This window comes from Manis javanica, chromosome 12 (assembly GCF_040802235.1).
Source record: "Manis javanica isolate MJ-LG chromosome 12, MJ_LKY, whole genome shotgun sequence".
Classification (NCBI taxonomy): domain Eukaryota; kingdom Metazoa; phylum Chordata; class Mammalia; order Pholidota; family Manidae; genus Manis; species Manis javanica.
Genome location: NC_133167.1, coordinates 42353854 through 42374865, shown reverse-complemented (window position 1 = coordinate 42374865; position 21012 = coordinate 42353854). Strand labels below are relative to the sequence as shown.

At 34.8% G+C, this 21012-nt stretch overlaps 1 protein-coding gene across 2 annotated transcripts in view; it reads right to left on the bottom strand.

Moving 5' to 3' along the window:
- The window catches only part of COL5A2 (collagen type V alpha 2 chain), a 149716-nt gene that overhangs the window by 37023 nt on the left and 91681 nt on the right, over window positions 1–21012 (bottom strand). For both annotated transcript variants that reach the window (XM_037015092.2, XM_073218533.1), the window contains 10 exons: window positions 20849–20893; window positions 19755–19808; window positions 19294–19347; window positions 18173–18226; window positions 15430–15483; window positions 14344–14397; window positions 13470–13514; window positions 12951–13004; window positions 2715–2759; window positions 1583–1636 (listed from right to left, as the gene is read on the bottom strand). In XM_037015092.2, coding sequence (XP_036870987.2) covers window positions 1583–1636; window positions 2715–2759; window positions 12951–13004; window positions 13470–13514; window positions 14344–14397; window positions 15430–15483; window positions 18173–18226; window positions 19294–19347; window positions 19755–19808; window positions 20849–20893 — 513 coding nt within the window. The remainder of the gene's footprint in view (window positions 1–1582; window positions 1637–2714; window positions 2760–12950; window positions 13005–13469; window positions 13515–14343; window positions 14398–15429; window positions 15484–18172; window positions 18227–19293; window positions 19348–19754; window positions 19809–20848; window positions 20894–21012) is intronic.

Genomic DNA, 21012 nt, shown 5'->3' with positions numbered 1-21012 from the left:
TGATTAGGGTACATAGAAAGGTTGGGCCCTTCATGGTCAGAGTCAATGGCAGCAGGATTAGGGCTTCAGGGAGCAGATCAGATAGAGAGGGGAACTGAAAAAAGAAGGTCCCGCTAGCCTGAGTTCATGGTGAATTCTCAGTGAACAAAGGAACTGGGTAATGAAATGATTTGGAGCATCATTTAGCAGGTGCATCCTTGTGGCACAGTTTAAAGACAGCATTAGAGAGAGCCTGAAGAATAATTAGACTTGATGACTACTCTCATATTTCAGAGTATTAGAAATGTCTGCTCTGGCCTTATTTTTGGTTTGTTTTAAAGTTCAAACCCAATTTGAGTAGCACTACAAACAAGAAGTATGGACCTATATTGAGGACATCTTCTGCATCAGGCACTATGCTATGGATTTGCATAGATTATCTCATTTATCTTCAACAAAATTCCATGAGAAAACAAGATTTAGAGAGGCAAGGTTGACTGCCACAGCTGTAGTCATTTTTGTACAACAGTATCTTGAGAGCAAATTCTTTCTTTGAGACTAAATAAACTATTGCCAAAGAGAAAATGGGTGTGAGGGGTAATCAAATGTATTGTGTTGTTTAAAATTTGAAAGTAGTGTTCTGAATTTATTCAATAATTTAGCTAATATAATTCTAAAATGATCTGACTGTAATCCTTGAGTTTGTCATCCAAAATATTGAAAGAACAAATTGTGACTTATTACAAATGTAAATCATCCCAGCAAAATATTTTAATGCATTCCCATGTGGAAAGCCAAATAGCCTCTCTGCCCATTCCTTTAATGGATATCTAAGCTGGGGGTGAGGGAGGGGTAGGAAGGAATGAAAGCCAGCATTGTGTGAGAGAAAAAACTTTTGACAACCTCTGACTTATTGCAACCTCTTACTGTTTAGAACATTCTGCTACTTATTAGTGCCAGATACTGTATTCATGAGCAGAGTTCCAATTCAGATTACAATCTTATTTCTTACAGCTGTTACAACTGTCTGGTGTTAGAGTCCTAATGCAACAGATTCTTTGATATTACAATTGTATAGTTTTAAGGATTTCTCTTTTAATTACATATTATATAGAAGTCTTATTTTTTCATTTTCTCAATTTTTTTTCTTTACCATAATAGACGCAGAGAATACCCTAGGCTCCTTCCTTAGTGTGGGTAAAATTGCAGTATTTCTGAATCTCTTGCCTGGCTTTAATGCATCTCCATATCAACAGGTGTTTCCAAGGAGTGGAGAAAAGTAATCCATCTCTACATCAATAGGTGATTACAAGGGTAGGGGCAGTGAGGGTATATCTGGAACAGAGAGGTTTGTTGGGGTCCCTTTTTACAGCCAGGTTGCGAGAGACATGAGCAAGCAGAAGTGGGTGAAAGCTTGCTAGCAAAAAATGGGTTTCTCCCACTTTATTTTTCCCTTTGACTGATTTTGGCTTCAAAGATAATTTGCCCTGGGCTGGGAACTTATTTTCTATACCCTTCAGTTAATGGAATGGCATTCTTTACTTTGGTATTAATGCAATCAAGTAATTCGTGTTCTCAAAAGCTATATATATTAACATCTTACCTTCATGCCAGGATTTCCTGGGAAACCAGAGGAGCCAGCTATCCCAAGAGGACCCTATTAAAAGAAATCAGAAGAGTGATCAGACATGTATCTTAATCACTATGTAAATAAATCATCTTTATTCTTTGACAACATTCTATACTTTGAGACAAAATAAGAATAATCTCCTAGTACTTTTAACTCACAAATAATGAAATTTTATTGTAAGTACCTTCCAACACTGATATGAAATAGTGCTAAAAAAATATGTCTAGTGGTCTGAAACATAGGATTTCCTAGTTGTAGCATATAAGTCAGTCATAAACACTAACTGAAACCATTGCTACCTTGAGAGAGGTATTTCTTTGTGTCACTTAAGATAGTTGTCAGAAAGTTATATCTTGTACCAAAACTCTAGGACTTTAACTGATTAAAAAGATTGTTAAGAATCATCTGGATATTTTAGAGTGTTTTTTTTTCCAGGATAATAAGAAGTAGATATTTGTGTCACTGTTCTACATTTGAGAAGGCATGCCTGGAGTTTAATCCACTGATTTAAGGGCTAGATTTAAAGGAGTGTGAGAAGAATTTCATTCTAGATTATCTTGGTTCTCTTTTGAGGAGCATTCTAAATCCATCATTTTTGCATTAATAATACCCCTTTTAAACTATACTTATTTTTCCTCCCATATTTTGTTTTCCTTTTATGTGTAACAAGGGAGAAAAAATTTAGAGGGCAAATAACTTCAAATCCGACTTACCCTCCTAGTATTTCTCTGAGTGCATTGATGGGTTCTTCATGTACCCATCCTATGGACCATGCTGTATCTTTGCTCATTTTATACACTCATTGTTAAAAACTTAGCTTTAAAATTGGTCCCCTTTCTTTTTCTCAGTACATGTATAGGTACATGTAGGTTTCTGTCCTTCTACTTGCATTCAGTATTATAGCAGCTAGCAATAGCATTATGCTGCAATATTAATTAATATATCTCTCCTCCTTGGTAGGGCAGTTCTCAAAGACAAGCATTGTGTTTCATCTTTTTATTCCAAGTATCTGGGACACAATAGGTGCTCTGTGAATGCTAATGAATATACAAATGGAAAAATAAATTAAAAATGAAGAAATAAATATGACAGCAATACAACTCACCATTGGCCCAGGTTTTCCAGGCATACCATGTGTACCTCGTTGTCCCTAATTAGAAAAAGAGCATGAGATTATACTTTCTTCAGTATTTGCTCATAATTCATTGGTTTTATTAAAATTTCCATAATAAAAATTGAAGAATAAATATTAGGTTAACTGACAACAAACTTAATTGGGTTAATATCAATAAAAATACACATTTACAATACTGGTAAGGTAGTAATAAAGATATCTATCCTTACAACAATAAGAAAGAAAAATCAAGATTGAGAAAGTGAAACTGATTAAATTGGTTCTTTTTACTTGAATATATCACCTTCTATCAAATGAGGTCAAAGACAATGAAATTTTGAATACTTCAGTGTTTTTAATAGCCAGATTAACTTGGAGAAGAAATGTGCTCCTTGAAACAACAACAAAAAAACACAAAGCATGCATGCACACATGTGCACTTAAGCATACAGGAAATTGGGTAGTAGTGAATGCTGTGGCTATCGCTAGATCCTCCTTCAGCACTGAAGTAATCATTTTACCACCGCTGGAAGTGTTATAAGCTGATGGCTCATAGTTGAGACCCTTCCCACTAATTGCCTTCAGCTAAAAGAAGTTAGCTACCCCAAGGTTATGACCTTCCCATGGTCAATGCAATGGTTCAAAGAATTGGCCCCATTCAAGACAAGTCTGAAAAGTCATCTCAGCCCTATAGTTCTCATGGAAATGAGGACTCATAGACACTGAGTTCTCTGTCTCTAATTTTAATACAGTTTAAATTCTCCCTGTAACAAACCTTGCTCATTTTATTCATTCTTTCACAGTAATTTCTGAAAGCACTCCCAAGGAAATTTCCTGCACATAGTCTTCTTCGGAACTGTTTCATAGGAAAACCTTACCTAAGATCCTAATACCACTGGTTCAGAAATAGTACAAGAAAACAGACTCTAAAATGGAATTTTGAAGCTTGATTCCTCACTGACCAGCTAGTAATACATGGAGTATGGATCATTCTTGGCCTTCTGTGGTGATGTGGTAGTAAATATTATCTCAAATTGTGAACTGAAATAGGGCATAATAAGGGACCAGACTATGGGTATAATAGCTCAGGCATTTGAGAAGGTTTAGGGGAAACAGAAATTATAAAGTTGATAGGACTGCATGCATCTTGTTAAGTGATTACAACATTGGAGAAAGACATTGAAAGACAGATAGCAATTAATCATCAATATAAGACTCTTTGGCAACATTTAAAAATAATGTTATCTTCCATACCAGAAGGGGAAAAAGCTGAAAATCAGATCCAGGACTTAAGGATAAAGGTTTAAGAGCTCTTGAGAAGGCTGAATCCCAAAACAAGGAAAGTCTGCAGTGCCACGATCAGGGTTCTTGACCAGAAGGAATGGGACTCTTAAATGTGGCATCAGGATATTTTAAGACCTTTGATATTTCAGATAACCTGAAGCCTATGCGCCTGTGGAAGTGACCCATTCCCATCATTAATACCTTATTCTTCTCCCTTGCTTAAAAATGATACAGAAGCTACAATTTTATCATACAACATATGCTACCACCATTACCACTTGCTCCTCTCTCCTGGCCACTAGACCAATAACTAGCATCAAGTCACAAAATAATTGGATTGAGGAGGCTGTTTCTGATAAAAGAAGGAAGAGACTCTACACCAAAGGAGCTACAAGTCCTGTACATCATGTAAAGGTAGGATATAAGAGATAATGTATGGGACTAGGTCCTGAAAGCACTGGATTGAGAGGGACAGGATATAGAGTTGGAGAACTTCAATGACACAGAAGCACTCTCCCATGATACACATTTAACACCCTGATGAGGACCCTGAAAAATGGTGTTAACATGGGAGATGGTTCTTGGAAACTTAAAAAGAGCAATGACCCACAGTAAGTGAGGTAAAGGGCCAGAAATACCTTTGGAGATGGTAGAAGAAAGCACTGAGAAGTTAATACACTAGATTAGATATACTATGTAATACCAGATAAAAAATAACTAACTATGTTCTGCAATGTTCTCTACATTTCCAGAGGACACTGCTTACCAAAGTGATAAAGAATGGCCTAGTGAGAGGGTCTCACTTCTCACAAACCAGAGCCCTGACTTTGGTACCATTAACAAGCTGTAAGGTGGTCATCTTCTGTACACTAAGGGTAGCAGTAGGGGATGCTATAAACCTTGGTTTCCTTATACTAATTGGAATTAGTGCTTTGAAAAAACAGAGGCCAGGAGGTAATTCTCAGTTGCCAAAAGCAAAGCAGGTGCAATGTAATGAGCTGTAAGGCTGAAATATTAGCAAGTACAGACTAATCTTCAGAAAGCCTGTGGAAAGAATTAATAGACTATTCTTCCCTATTAGGTTTAAGATACATGGCAGACAGCAAGGGTATATCTCAATCTATACAATTAAAATATAAGACAGATGATTTGGAGATGCAGATCATTGAAAGGGTACACTCATAGTATTTACCTTTTAGGATTGTCCTGGATATGAAATAAAGAAATTTGGAAGAATGCTTGACATAAAAGCACTTGATAAATACTATCTATTATTATAATTTTTTTCCATACCAAAATCTATGTTTTTCCACAGACTGTATTCCATGGTACTATAAGTTTTCATAATATGTTTAATTTCTGTATTAAAATATGTAGGCAAAAAATGTACTATGGTTATATGAGATGTCAACATTAAGAAAAGCTAGGTGAAGGGTACAAAGGAATTCTATGCTATCTTTGCTACTTTTCCATGAATTTACATTTATTTCAAAATAAAAATAAAGCTAGGAGACAGAGGAAGATGGTGGAATAAAAGGTTACAATGATAACCTCCCACATATACGGCAAGGAAGCAGCTACATAGAATACAACTAACTCTGGAACAGCCGAACATTGCAGAACAGACTGTCTACACCTGAAAAGAAGACAAGACTACATTGAGAAGAGTAAAGGAACAGAGTCACAATCAACTGGGATAAATTAAAGATAAATAGAGAATCTTAAAAGCAACAAGACAGAGGCAAACAGTTACCTACAAGGAAAAATCCATAAGACTATGAGATTTTTCAGCAGAAACTTTAGAGGACAAAAGGAGTGGCATGAAATACTTAAAGTGCTGAGAGGAAAAATCTACAACCAAAAATACACTGCCTAGCAAGGTTATCATTCAGAATAAAAGGAGAAATTAAAAGTTTGCCAGGAAATAAACAACAGTTAAAAGAATTCAGCACCACCAAACTAGCCTTACAGGATATGTTAAAGAGACTTCTTTCAATAGAAATGTTTTTAAGTCTTAAGTGTGTTTTCATCAGTGAAGACAAACTTACAGTGAAGGCAGTTGGAACAATCATTTTCAGAGTATGAAGTTTAAAGAAAAAATTAGTAAAATCAGGTATATACAAAATTAGTCAAAAGATTAAATTAAAAAGATGTAGATTACAGCATTATATACCTACAATGTGGAGAAGGAATCAGATTTTAAAAAGTAGTAGATTCAGAATGTGTTTGAAATTAAGTGACCATGTACTTAATATTGACTTTTATAAATATGTAGGAAGCTATATGAGAACCTTATGGTGACCACAAATCTAAAGCCTATGATAGATAGACAAAAAATGAAAAGGAATCCAAGCATAACACTAAAAAAAAGTCAGCAAATCACCAGGGAAGAGAGCAAGAGAGAAATAAAAGAACATAGAGGAACCACAAAAACAATTAACAAAATGGCAATAAGTACATAACTATCAATATTACTTCAAATGTAAATGGACCAAATGCACTAATCAAAAGACATAGGGAGGCTGAATGGATAAAGAAGAGACTCATCTATATGCTGCCTACAAGACACTCATTTCAGACTTAAAGACAAATATAAACTGAAAGTGAAGGGACAGAAAAAGATACTCCATGCAGATAAAAGTGAAAAAAAGTGAAATGTTGCAGAAGTAGCAATATTTATATCAGATAAAACAGACTCAAAATAAAGAAGTAACAGAGACAAGACTTATGCAAGGAGAAATACTTCTTTTTACTCATAATAACATTATTGCTTCTATTGTTTAATAGATGAATCCATTGTAAAATTAGGAGTTAGTTTTAATTACTGGAATTAAGTAAGTTTAATGTTGAGCTTGAACACTTTCTTAAGAGGTAGCTCTTTTTAGGTCAATTATGGTAATTATGTTGATAAGGAAGTTTTTTGTCCTGATATGTGATCTGGCCTAAGAAGTGGAAACATTTTAGAGTAAGTTTTAAATTTACATTGGAATTGTCATTTTCTTAGGTAAATTTAAAGTTAAACTTATCTTCTATTCTGGACAACCAGCTCTGACAAAGAGTTACTTTGATAGAGTAAATAATAGAGGTTCATACAATACATAAAAATAAAGAGATCACTTCAACAAGAGGATATAAAATTGTAAATATATATTCACCCAACATAAGAGGACCTAAATATATAAAGCAAACACCAATAGACCTAAAGAGAGAACTACAGAGCAACGTAACAATAGTAGAGGACTTTACTACTACAACTTACATCAATGGATAGATAATCCAGACAAAAATAAATAAAGAAGCAGTGGAACTGAACAGCAGTAGACCAGATGGATTTAACCTTCCACCCCAAAGCAACAGAATACATTCTTCTCAAGTGTATATGGCACATTTTCCAGAATAGACCACATATCAGGACAAAAAACAAGTGTTAATAAATTTAAGAAGTTTCAAATTACATCAAGCATCATTTCAGACCACAATGGATGAAGCTATAAATCAATACAAGAAAAAAAACTGGGAAGAACACAAAATCCAGAGACTAAACAGCATGCTTCTAAATAATCAGTGGATCAATGAAGAGATTAAAGTGCAATTAAAACAATATGTGGAGACAAATGAAAACAAAAACACAATGTTCTAAATATGTAGGATACAGCAAAGCAGTTTGAACAGGGAAGCTTATAAAAACATGGGCCTACCTCAAGAAACAAGAACAATCTCAAATAAAAAATCCAAGCTTACAACTAAAGGAATGAGAAAAAGAAGAACAAAGCCCAAAGTTAGCAGAAGGAGGGATGTAATAAAGATTGGAGCAGAAGTAAGTAAAATAGAGAAGAATAAAAACAATTGAAAAAAATCAACAATACCAAGAGCTGGTTCTTTGAGGAAATAATAAAACAGACAAACCCTTATACAAACTTATCAAGAAAAAAAGAGAGAGGACACAAGTAAGAAAAATCAGAAATGAAAAAGGGACAATTTGGTACTGGCACAAGAACAGACCCATAGACCAGTGGAACAGAATAGAGAGCCCAGATATTAACCCAAGCATATATGGTCAATTAATATAGGATAAAGGAGCCATGGATATACAATGGGGAAATGACAGCCTCTTCAACAGCTGGTGTTTGCAAAACTGGACAGTTACCTACAGGAGAATGAAACAGGATTACTGCCTAACTCCATCCACAAAAGTAAATGAAATGGATCAAAGACCGGAATGTAAGTCATGAGACCATTAAACTCTTAGAAGAAAATATAGGCAAAACTTTTTTGAATATAAACATGAGCAATTTTTTCATGAACATATCTCCCCAGACAAGGGAAACAAAAGCAAAAATGAACAAGTGGGACTACATCAAGCTAAAAAGCTCTGTACAGAAAAGGATACCAACAGTAGAACAAAAAGGCATCCTACAGTATGGGAGAATATATTCATAAATGACATATCTAATACAGGGTTGACATCCAAAATATATAAAGAGGTCATGTACCTCAACAAACAAAAAGCAAATAATCTGATTAAAAAATGAGCAGAGGATCTGAACAGACACTTCTCCAAAGAACAAATTCAGATGGCCAACAGGCACATGAAGAGATACTCAACATCACTAATCATTAGAGAAATGCAAATTAAAACCACTGTGAAATATCACCTCACACCAGTTAGGATAGCCACCATCCAAAAGACAAACAACAACAAATGTTGGCAAGGATGTGGAGAAAGGGCAACCCTCCTACATTGTTGTTGGGAATGTAAATTAGTTCAACTATTGTGGAAAGCAATATGGATGTTCCTCAAAAAACTAGAAATAGAAATACAAATTGACCCAGCAATTCCACTCCTAGGAATTTATCCTAAGAATGCAGGATCTCAGATTCAAAAAGACATACACACACCTATGTTTATCACAGCACTATTTACAATAGCCAAGAAATGGAAGCAACCTAAGTGTCCATCAGTAGATGAATAGATGAAGAAAATGTGGTACATATACACAATGGAATATTATTCAACCATAAGAAGAAAACATATCCTACTATTTGCACCAATGTGGATGGAGCTAGACACTATTATGCTCAGTGAAATTATTAGCCAGATGGAGAAAGACAAGTACCAAAGGATTTCACTTATCCATGGAATATAAGAACAAAGCAAAAACTGAAGGAACAAAACAGCAGCAGACTCACAGAACGTAAGAATGGACTAACAGTTATCAAAGGGAAAGGGAGTGTGGGGGTGGGGGAGGAAGGGATGGATAAGGGGATTAAGGTGCATTATGATTAGCACACATAATGTAGGGGGGGCTTGGGGAAGGCCATATAGCGCAGAGAAGATAAGTAGTGACTCTATTGCATCTACTATGCTGATGGACAGTGAGTATAATGGAGTATGTGGTGGGGATTTAATAATGGGGGGGGGATTCTAGTAACCACAATGTTGCTCATGTGATTGTATATTAATGATACCATAATAAAAAAAAAGAAAAGAAAAAGGGATAGTCACTATGGATACCACAGAAATACAAAGGACTATTAGAGATTTATATGAAAAATTACATGCCAATAAATTGGACAACCTAGAGGAAATAGACAAATTCCTAGAAGAGTACAACCTTCCAAGATTGACCCAGGAAGAAACAGAAAATCCAAACAGACCAATTACCAGTAACAAAATTGAATTGGTAATCAAAGAACTCCCAAAAAACAAAGGTCCAGAACCAGACAGCTTCACAACTGAATTCCACCAAACATTTAAAGAATTAATACCCATCTTTCTTAAAATATTCCGAAAAGCAGAAGAGGAGGGAATACTTCCAAACTCATTCTATGAGGCCACTACCACTCTAATAACAAAACCAAAGACACTACAAAAAAAGAAAATTATAGACCAATATCCCTAGTGAACATAGATACAAAAATCCTCAACAAAATATTAGCAAACCAAATTAAAAAATACATCAAAAGGTCCATCCATGTTGTTGCAAATGGTAGGATTAAGACAGGTGGAGAAAGACAAGTACCAAATGAGTTCACTCATATGTGGAGTATAAGAACAAAGGAAAACTGAAGGAACAAAACAGCAGCAGAATCACAGAACCCGTGAATGGACTAATAGTTACCAAAGGGAAAGGGGCTGGGGAGGATGGGTAGGAATGGAGGGACAAGGGTGGGGAAAAAGAAAGGGGGCGTTACGATTAGCATGTATAGTGTGGTGGGGCATGGGTAGGGCTGTGCAACACAGATCAGACAAGTAGTGATTTTACAGCATCTTACTACACTGATGGACAGTGACTGTGAAGGGGTACATGGGGGGGACTTGGTGAAGAGGGGAGCCTAGTAAACATAATATTCTTCATGTAATTGTAGATTAATGATACCAAAATTAAAAAATTTAAAAAAAAATACATCAAAAGGATCAACCATCATGACCAAGTGGGGTTTACTCCAGGGATGCAAGGATGTTACAATATTTGTAAATCAATCAAAATCATATACCACATTAACAAAAAGGAAGATAAGAACAACATGATTGCCTCAATATATGCTAAAAAAGCATTTGACAAAAATTCAACATCCATTCATGCTAAAAACTCTCAACAAAGTGGGTTAGTGGGAACACATCTCAACATAATAAAGGCCATATATGACAAATCTACAGCTAACATCATACTCAATCGTGAAAAGCTGAAAGCTTTTCCTCTGTGATCAGGAACAAGACAGAGATATCCACTGTCACCACCTTTATTCAACATAGTACTGGAAATACTGGAAATAGTGTGGCAATCACACAGGAAAAGAAATAAACAGGATCTAAATTGGTAAGGAAGAAGTAAAACTGTAACTATTTGCAGATGACCTGATTCTATATATAGAAAACCTCAGAGACTCCCCCAAAAGATTATTAGAACTAATAAATGAACTCAGCGAAGTTGCAGAACATAACATCAATATACAGAAATCTGTTACATTCTTATATACTAACACTGAACTAGATGAAAGGGAAATCAGAAAACTAATTCCATTTATAATTGTATAAAAAAATAGGAATAAACCAAGGAGGTAAAAGAGCTATACTCTGAAAACTATAAGACACTGATGAAAGAAACTGACGAAGACACAAATAAATGGAAATCTATCCCTTGCTCATGGATAGGAAGAACAAATATTGTCAAAATGGCCCTCCGACCCAATTCAATTTATAGAAATGCAATCCTCATCAAAATACGAATAAATTTTTCACTTAAAATTTATATGGAACCACAAAAAAACAAAAGTAGTCAAAGCAATCTTGAGAAAGAAGAACAAAACTGGGAGTATTACACTTCCTAGTTTCAAGCTATTCTACAAAGTTACAGTGATTAAAACAGTATGGTACTGCCACAAGAATAGATATATGGTTCAGTGGAACAGAATACCGAGCCCAGAAATAAACCCAAGCATATATCATCAATTAATATATGACAAAGGAGGCAAGAACGTACAATGAGGAAGAAAGAGTGTCTTCAATAAATGGTGTTAGGGAAACTGAACAGCTATATGCAAGAGAATGAAAGTAGATCACTCTCTCACACTATACATAAAAGTAAATTGAAATGGATTAAAGACCTAAATGTAAGACATGAAAACAAAAAATTCTATTCTTAGAAGAAAAGGTAGGCAGGAATCTCTTGAATATCAGCATGAGTAATTATTTTTTCTGGATATATCATCCCAGGCAAGGGAAATAAAAACAAAAATAAACAAGTGGGACTATATCAAACTAAACAGCTTCTGCACAGCAAAGAAAACCATCAACAGAACCAAATGATGAGAGGAAATATTTACAAATGATATATTTGATAAGGGGCTAACATCCAAAATACATAAAGAAGTGATTTGACTCCACACCAAAAACATAAATAAATAAGCCAGTCAAAACCCAGGCAGAGGACCTAAATACTTTACCAAAGAAAACATAGAAATGGCCAACAAGCACGCAGGAAAATGCACCACATAGCTAACTATCATGGCTATGCAAATCAAAACCACAATGACATATCACCTCACACCAGTCAGAACGGCTAATATTCAAAAGACAATAAGTGTTGGTGAGGATGTACAGAAAAGGAACCCTTTTACACTGTTGTGGGGAAGTAGATTGATCTGGCCACTGTGGAAGGCAGTATGGAAGCTCCTCGAATGACTAAAAATAGAAATACCATATAACCCAGAAATTCTACTTCTGGAATTTACCCAAAGAAAGCAAAATTACTGATTCAAAAAGACAAATGCACTCCCATGTTTATTGCCACATTATTTACAATAGCCAAGATATGGAGGCAAACAAGGTATCCAGCAATAGATAAACAGATGAAGAAGATGTGATACATACACACAATGGAATATTATTCAGCCATGAAAGATAGATATCTTGCCATTTGCAACAAAATGAATGGACCTAGATGATATTATACTAAGTGAAATAAGACAAAGATAAATGCCATATGATTTCACTTATATGTGGAACCTAAACAAAACAAAACAAACGAACAAAACAGAAATAGACCTATACACACAGGGAAGAGTACTGGTGGTTACCATGGGGAAGGAGTCAGTATTCATGTGTAAACAGGTGAAGGGCATAAAGAGACACAAAACCTCAATTATAATATAAATTAGTCACAAGTATAAAAGCACTGAATAGACAATATAATTAATACTATTGTAAAGCTTTCTGTGTTAACAGTAAAAACACTTATTGGGGTGAGCATTAAATGATGTATGTAACTGTTTAATCATTATATTGTATACTGGAAACCAATATAATATTGTATATCAACTATACTTCAATAAAAATAAATAAAATAAAAAGTAAAAATTAGAAAATAGACAAACAGTACTGTTATTCTCATTAAAAAGTATATTTAGTTTATTTGAGAGAGTTTCAATACACATACTTACAGGAGCACCTTGTGGTCCAAGTCTCCCTCTCTCTCCTGGCATTCCTCTTGGACCCTATAGCAAAGAGAGAAAGATCATCTCTTGCAGCATCTTATTTGAACTCTAAAGTAGTGTGACTACACTACTCAATCCAATTAAGACTTAACATAATTGGCCACTAAGCAATAATGTCTCTAGAGGCAATTTTGGGTTTGAAAAACTCTCCTCCTGGGGAGATACATAACCTACCTCTTAACTAATTAGATTTCACTTAACTTACCCTTAATGGGTTACATCTACAATAATCCTGATTTGAACACATTGTAAGAACAGTTAAAATTCAACAGTTAAAAGAAAAAATGAGATGCAGGAAGGTTTTTAATTCAAAGGATGCAATTCTCTTGGTGTGTTTGCCTGTCAGCTGGTCATCACGATTATTTTGCCAGCGAACATATATTCTCCACTTCTTTTTTCTTTTGCATTTAAACACTCTCTTAGTATAATCTAAAAAACGAAACAAAGAATTAAATTGATACCCACCATTGGACCCATGGCACCCATTGGACCGGTAGGCCCAGCTTCACCCTAAGGTAAAATTGAGATTACATTACTGTATGAGAAACCTACAATTGATATTCACATCACTTCATTCTGTGTGTATCATTTTAAAATTATATTTCAAACTGGACATTGGAAAGGCATATTCACAATGAAGGACCTCAAAGTTCTGCTGCATTATGTTGCTCAAAATCCAAGAGCAATTCAGTTTCTACAGAAATAAATCTAAAATAAAATTGGGGATGTAAACAAGACTGATAGAACTATCATAGCTATCCACATTAACAGTATCAAAAAAGTAATTACATGTTTATGCCTGATAACACTTCAGCTTAAGTAAAATTTTACAAAGGTAAAACTGACTTAAATATTCCTTTAATATCTCTTTTGGATGCAAAAAAAATTAAAGCAAAATGTGCAGGCATATATATATGTATATATATGTAAATGAACATGAGACACAAATAAATCTGGGGAAGCAACAATGGCCAGAAGGCCCTGGAATCAAATGGGCACTAAATAATGAACCACCTGAACCTCTCAGATACTTTTCAAGAAGCAAATAGTGAATGTGCTTTAGAGGCTGAATTCATAGTGCCATCTTCATATTAACAACAACACCCATCCTACTTTGGCAGAAACCCAGTGCCACGGTGGCAAACTTAGGTCATGCCAAGTATCCTGCTAAATCTATTCTCATTAATCTATGAAAAATTACATTTATCCACTTAACTATTCACTCTTTTGTACTCCTCTTCCTTCCAAAATTATTTAAAGCAGTTGTGAAAAACTGGCAGGCACCTGAATCAGAACTAAAATACTACAGTGAGGTCATATTGAGATATTATACAATCACCTTGGAACCAATTGCTCCAACTTCACCTTTAGGGCCTTCAAGACCTTTGTGTCCCTGAGAAGAAAAATAAATACTTATATTTACTGCTTTTTTGATTTCCAGACATGTTAAAGAAGAAACAAAAGTAAGCTCACAGAAAGTGTCTTATGAAAATGAATTTCAAATTTAAAGTTGTTACCCAAAAATGTTTAAATTCTCAACCTTTCTTGAATATATATTTTTAAAAGCCATATTTCCTCCTTTAAAAAAATTTTTAATTTGCAATGTTATCACCTTTCAAATTTTTGTGAATTCATAGCAATTTAATTTACTGCTATAAATAAAAAGCTTATGGTGGCTTTTAAAAAAACAAAGAGTTATAGAGTTCATGTAGTTATAAAATGTAAGTTATATCCAGGAGTGATGTCTTAACTATTTACTAACTAGCACAGCAGCAAGCTTCTAATCAGAAACGCAGCCACTCAAAACAGAGGCCAACCAATGCACACTGATTGAATATCAGCCATGCTTTCTGATAGAGAGATGATATAGATAGATGATAGATGATGATGATAGATGATAGATAGATAGATAGATAGACAGATAGATAGATAGATCACAGATGGATGTGAAATTTCTATATATGTACATAACATGTAATAGTTATATGTTAATTATCTTCAGTTATAAAGAGAGAAGCACTCTATGGTATTCCAAATCTGGGTCATCAGGGCCCCCTCCTGTGATCTAGTGCACCTTCTAGTATCATGTCATTTTCCACTTAGTAATTACCCATTTTCTTAACTGTATCCCTTGTTAGCCTGAAGCTGAAGGCCATGGACTATTGTCATTCATCACTGTGCCCTTCTTTCTAGTACAGTATCCAGTACAAAGTAATAACTCAAAATATATTTGTTTACAGAGTCAGATTAAATTCAAAGGAAATGTAAAAAGCATTGTGATTTTGGTCACCACAGATGAATAATGCAAGCACAGCCAGCTAAAGATAACTGACAGATGGAGTTTTAAAGATTTTGAAGGTAATGCTCCCCAGACCCTACTTAATAAGCTACAGTATCTGAAAGGATTACAAAGGCTTGAACTTACTCGGTGACCTTTCAAGCCTGGAAGACCAGGAGCCCCAGGAAATCCTCGTGCTCCCTGTGGGGAAAAAAAATAGATATGGCATCTCAGAGTCATTAGTCAGAATAGGAAATTGCTTAATATACTTTTTTCCCCAAAAAAATCTAATACATAGTTTTTCACCAACATACCAAAGAAGAGAAAGGATCACTATACTTTAACCTATCAAAATACACCTGTGTGATAAAAAATCTGCAAGGCAAATCCACTGTTAGAAATGGAAACCTGACTTACACAGAGATATGGATTAATGCCTGGTATTGATTTGATGACATTTTCAACTTTTCAACTGATACCACTGTATTATATTTAGTAGCAAAAAACAAAAATAAAAACAAGAAAATCAGTCTGAATAATATGTTCAATGTCTGAATCAACTAGGTCAAGGCATAGGGAAAAAATCAGGGGAGGAACTTAAGGAAAACTGTTTTCCCTCCTGTATATCATGCTTCACTTGTGGTGGAAGATTTAATGCATCTGTAGCAAAACAATGTGCTTTATTTGTTACCAAAGTACTAAACATTGGCAGCAGAATATGATTAGAAATATCATTTAAAAAATCCTCTAAGCAAACTGAATAAAAAACAGAAATGGAACAAAATTAAATCCTGTAGGTGTGACTATTTTGAAATCATATTTGAAACTTTTTCTCATACCCTCTTAAAATAGATAAGGAACCAGTGACTTAATTATTTACTTGTTCTCATTGCTAACATTAATTTGGTTTTGAATTGAATGCCATTACCACCGCCACTAGTAGACTGATTACCTTGATAGTACAGACTATCAATTATTATCAATTATTATTATTCATCTGTGTATTTCTGGCACTTAGCTTTTTGCCTGGTTTGTGGACATACAGTCAGTAATTACCAAATAAAGAACTGAAGAAATAGTTACACATTTCTCTTATCACTCACAGCACTTTTCCTAAGCTTTTCTTAAGGAACTTCTCTTGTGCAATACAGTCTTACACAGATGGCAAAAATCCTTCTGTTCTGTACATCATAGCCTTCATTCATTGTTTACTAAATGAATGAATACACAACTCAATATATGAACTTCATATGATAAAAGCAAAGCAATAATTCCTCTGTGACCTCTTGAAGGGAAACTATCTCTGCAGGGCTTTAGGGAGGGGTTAATCCCAGTAAGAGCACATCAAACCATGCTCTCTGAACAAACAGAGTTCCACTAAGTCTGTTTACACAGCCCTGCCTAGGAATCCTTTCACTTCAAGAATTCCCTTTTAAGTTTTTCCACTGGAATGCTCCTCTTTACTGAGATTTGTCTCCCCTCCATCCTAAGCAGGAAACTCAGTATACGTCCATCTAAGCCTATAGAGGAATTACTGAGCTATGGTATTTTAAATAATTAGTTAACTTTGAGTTTTTGTGGTCTGTAAGGGAATTCTCAAGTGATTACATAACCTAATACAACAAGAAAATGAACCAGCTGTACTAGTGCTCATAATATGTTCTCATTCCGCTGACCAAGGACTGTCATTACACCACAATCACACATCAATTGCTCTGCACATGCAGAGTGCATCTGTGCCAGGCTGGCAGGGCACATTTCCCCCCTGTGGAGGCCCCTCGCTGAGTGCGTACAACAGCACAGCAGGACCGAAAGCTCAAGCCTGGACATCTGTGCTAATGACTAAACCTCATGCCTTGTCTGCATTGACTTCCCAGGCAGATGGGAGAGGAACGGAAAGGGAGGGCAGGGACCTGGGGAATTGGTTTTATATTTGAAACTAAATAATCCTTAGAGCCCTATAAATTCCTTTAAAAAATCATGTTTTAAAAATCCTCGCATTGAACCTCAGCAATTCAAAGCAAATGGAGAGTAATTCAGTACTGTTGGTTGTATTTAGTAGAAACATTAGAAACTTTTAGGAAATTTAGTAAGTAGGAGGTCAAATTGGTTTAGGGGATGTTGGACAAGGAGAAACTCTAAGTGCAAGAATATTTGAGGATTTTTGCATGCTTATCATTCTCTAATTTTCCTCCCCTGTCTGTGTAGCACATCCTAACGGAGGGCCTATCAACTAGGAGTGAGGATAGAAAAGTGGGTTCAGAGTATGGCCAAGAGGCCCAGGTCCTGAATTCTGGTGGAGTGTGTTTCCAGGGAACTATCCATGTAGCGAGCCAAAGGGAAAGAAACAGCTGTATTAGGAGCACTGGCAATCAGTGTATCTTGTCGTAAGATTTTAAGGCCCAAAACATCAATCAAGAATTTTAGCCAACATTAGGGTTTGGGGAACAGCCATAGTGGTATCCTGTGTACAGTCTATCACGCTTAGCATATAAAAAAAAAACAGGTCAATAAACTCTCTTTCAAGCTGTTCTTTTTGACATGTGAACAATACAAAATTAAAATATTGAGAAGATAAAGATAAACAGATGTTGTGAAATGTAAATATGTCAGGCTGGCGGCTTCTCAGAAAATTCAATACTCATTTGGAGAGTATCCATGATAGGAATGATATATTCTCAGTCTCTAAGAGGGTTATTCATATGGCACCAATGCAAAGTAGGGAATTGGAATCAGTTATTACTCTGGCAAAATATCCTGTTTCACAATAACAGAAGGGAACATATCTTGGTGATAGTGTCTAATGCACATGCACACAATAAATTGCAAATTAATTTTTTATTTTTTGAAGTTTGCCTTTATGGCATTATATTGGTAAGTATAGACTTACCGGAGATCCTGCAAATCCCACCTCACCAGAATTTCCATTTCTACCAGGCTCACCCTTAATGGAAAAAAAAAAGCAAGGTGAGGGAGAGAAAAATGGATTAAAATATTCTCTTTTAAGACTAGATGACAATTCAATTGCAGATAAAAAGTCTTTTTTAGAAAGCTCATGCCCACTGCTCTGAATAGTGTAAAAACACTGTGGTCTATTTCTGATGGCAATCCATTCTAGCAAGTCAGTTTGTGAAGGTTTCATTGATTAATCCAGAAAAAGAAATGAATATGAATTATACTGGTCTGATCTAGCTCACCATGTTATGAACTTTAAAATTTACACATGCACACACACATTATGAAATCCAAAATCAATATGTGGGACTGAATTAAAACAGTGTTTCTCAAAAATACTACTTGCCCTCACTTTTCTTGTGATAAAAACAAATTAAGAACTACCAGCCATACTTTCTTTATGGCCAAATTCATGGTAATCTACTTAAATAAATCTTATGACACACATAGAGAAAATATTTATTTGGTTTAGTATCACACAGAAATTAATCAATTAATCACCTAAAGGTGATTTTGTCCACAACTTTGGTATAACCAAGAAAAGAATCCAGAAAAGCAAGTCTGTTTTCGTTCCCTGTTCTTTGATCAGATGTTCTTAATGTTAAAACCTGAAGTTCAGTCTTAATTTTAATTAAAAATCCAATTGAAGAAGTGACTTTTTCAGCATGGGAGGATAAGATGGCACTATATTGGTAACACATTAAAAATTGTGTTTAATGAAAACCTCATAATTATGTTTTACCATGAGAGAAATGTATTTTTCTTTGAAATCATTTCAGAGGTTCCACCAACAAAGGTTGTGACTATTGTGACAATTTTAATATCTCATGGAGAAATCACAGTGGAAGTCCTGGGGAAGGCAGGGAAAAATCAAAATTAAGAGAACTTTTAGGTTATCTAAAATTCCATTCTGAATTTTCCAGTTGGGTTTATGTTTAATGAAAGCTAAAAGTGAGGAAAATTAAATGGTAATTAATAAATAATACTCATGTTAAGACAGTAGCTCCTTCTTAAACTCTTCAAATTTTCAAAGCAAAACAAAAAGAGAGAGCTTACATCTTCACCAGATTTTCCAGGAGGGCCCTCTGGTCCACGTGCACCAAGTGGACCCTAACAACAAAAGGGAAAAAAAAAAGAATATTTATCTATTTTTATCAAGACCTACCAATGATATAATCTAAAATACTGCTGACACAATAATAAAAAATATCAGAGAAAATAGCTTTATTAATATTCTAAATATTATGTTGTACCCCTCAGATTATGGGTGTAAGAAAAAGTTTAATTTCACAAATGCAAATATCTCACCATGGTCTACTACCATATTCAAAGTCTCTTTATTTAAATACTCTGTCATAAGAAATATATGGCTTAAGCACAGTCCATAATACAGGGCTCCTGAAGTGGACTGTAATTTTTTGCTATATTAGAAAAGAGAAAGTGAAATAATAATTTGCAACATCCTTATAATGGTGGACCTATATTTAACTGGGTCTACATGCTTACTTGACATTTACCATTGGTCCAGGTTCACCAGGTTCGCCAGGAGGTCCTGTAGGGCCAATGCCACCCTAAAATTGAGAACAAATTATATATAACTTCACAGATTATGTATATATGTTATTATGTATAAATTATATATACAAACATAAATTATATATACAAACCAAAGGAAAACAGAACACTAAATCTTATACTCTCTAGAGTACAGTGCAGTTGTTCAAACTGTTGGCTTCAACACTTCCCAGCTGTGTGACTTTGAGTGAGTTACTTAATCTCTCTATACCTCAGTTTCCTAACCTGTGAAATGAGAATAATAATGGTACCTACTTCATTAGGCTGTTGAAGCTCTTTAGATACCCAATGCATGTTAATACCTACAATAGTACTGGCATAAAGTGAGTGTTCAATTGATGGTAGTTATCAGTGTGATCATGATTTTCATCATCACCTTCTTCATCATCACCATAACTCACCAGTGGCAGTCATATAAAATGATTTGCAGTGTAACTCTTCAGTATGATAATGACAATATGGTATCTTTGAGTGAGCTAAGAATTCTTTTTTTTTTTCTATATTTTGAAAAAACTATTTTCTACAGCCTATCAAATCACTACAAAAATTAAAGTAGCTCGACACCACTATTTTATTGGTATTTGATAATCTATAGAAAGAAAGCATAGTATTATATTTTTTTTAAAGATTCCAAGGAGCGATCACCTTGACTGTTATTTTTAATAATACCACATGTGGTGGTCTTCTATAACCTGACTTCAGAGCTGCAGAGTTGGCACATAACCAACTATGAGAATTTTCATCATGACACAGGACACTGATCTACTATTTCAGAAGTAAAGGCACATAAAAATTCTTTGTATTTGAAGTCAGTCACATAAAGAAACCAGGTAATAAAACTCTAGCCCCATGAAGAAATTTTGAAGAACATACTACATATATTTCTGAGTGAAATTAATTGAATACAGCCCATTCACAGTGAATATTACAATATACAATTTAAAGGCCAGCCACAAGCAGTCATGTCACAGAGACCTTATTTGTATTTGTTTCTTTTTTTGCTACAGTAAGGAATTTTATTATAAAAAACACTTACTTGCTGCCCTTGCAAGCCTTGAGGTCCCCTTGGGCCAACAGGACCCTGGAAAACAAATAAGAAAAGTTACATAGTGTTCATGACAATTTAAGTCAACCTTTTCAAAGACATTGAACCAGCTTTACAATCTAGAAAAATGAAACTATGACAGTGGAGATGATTGC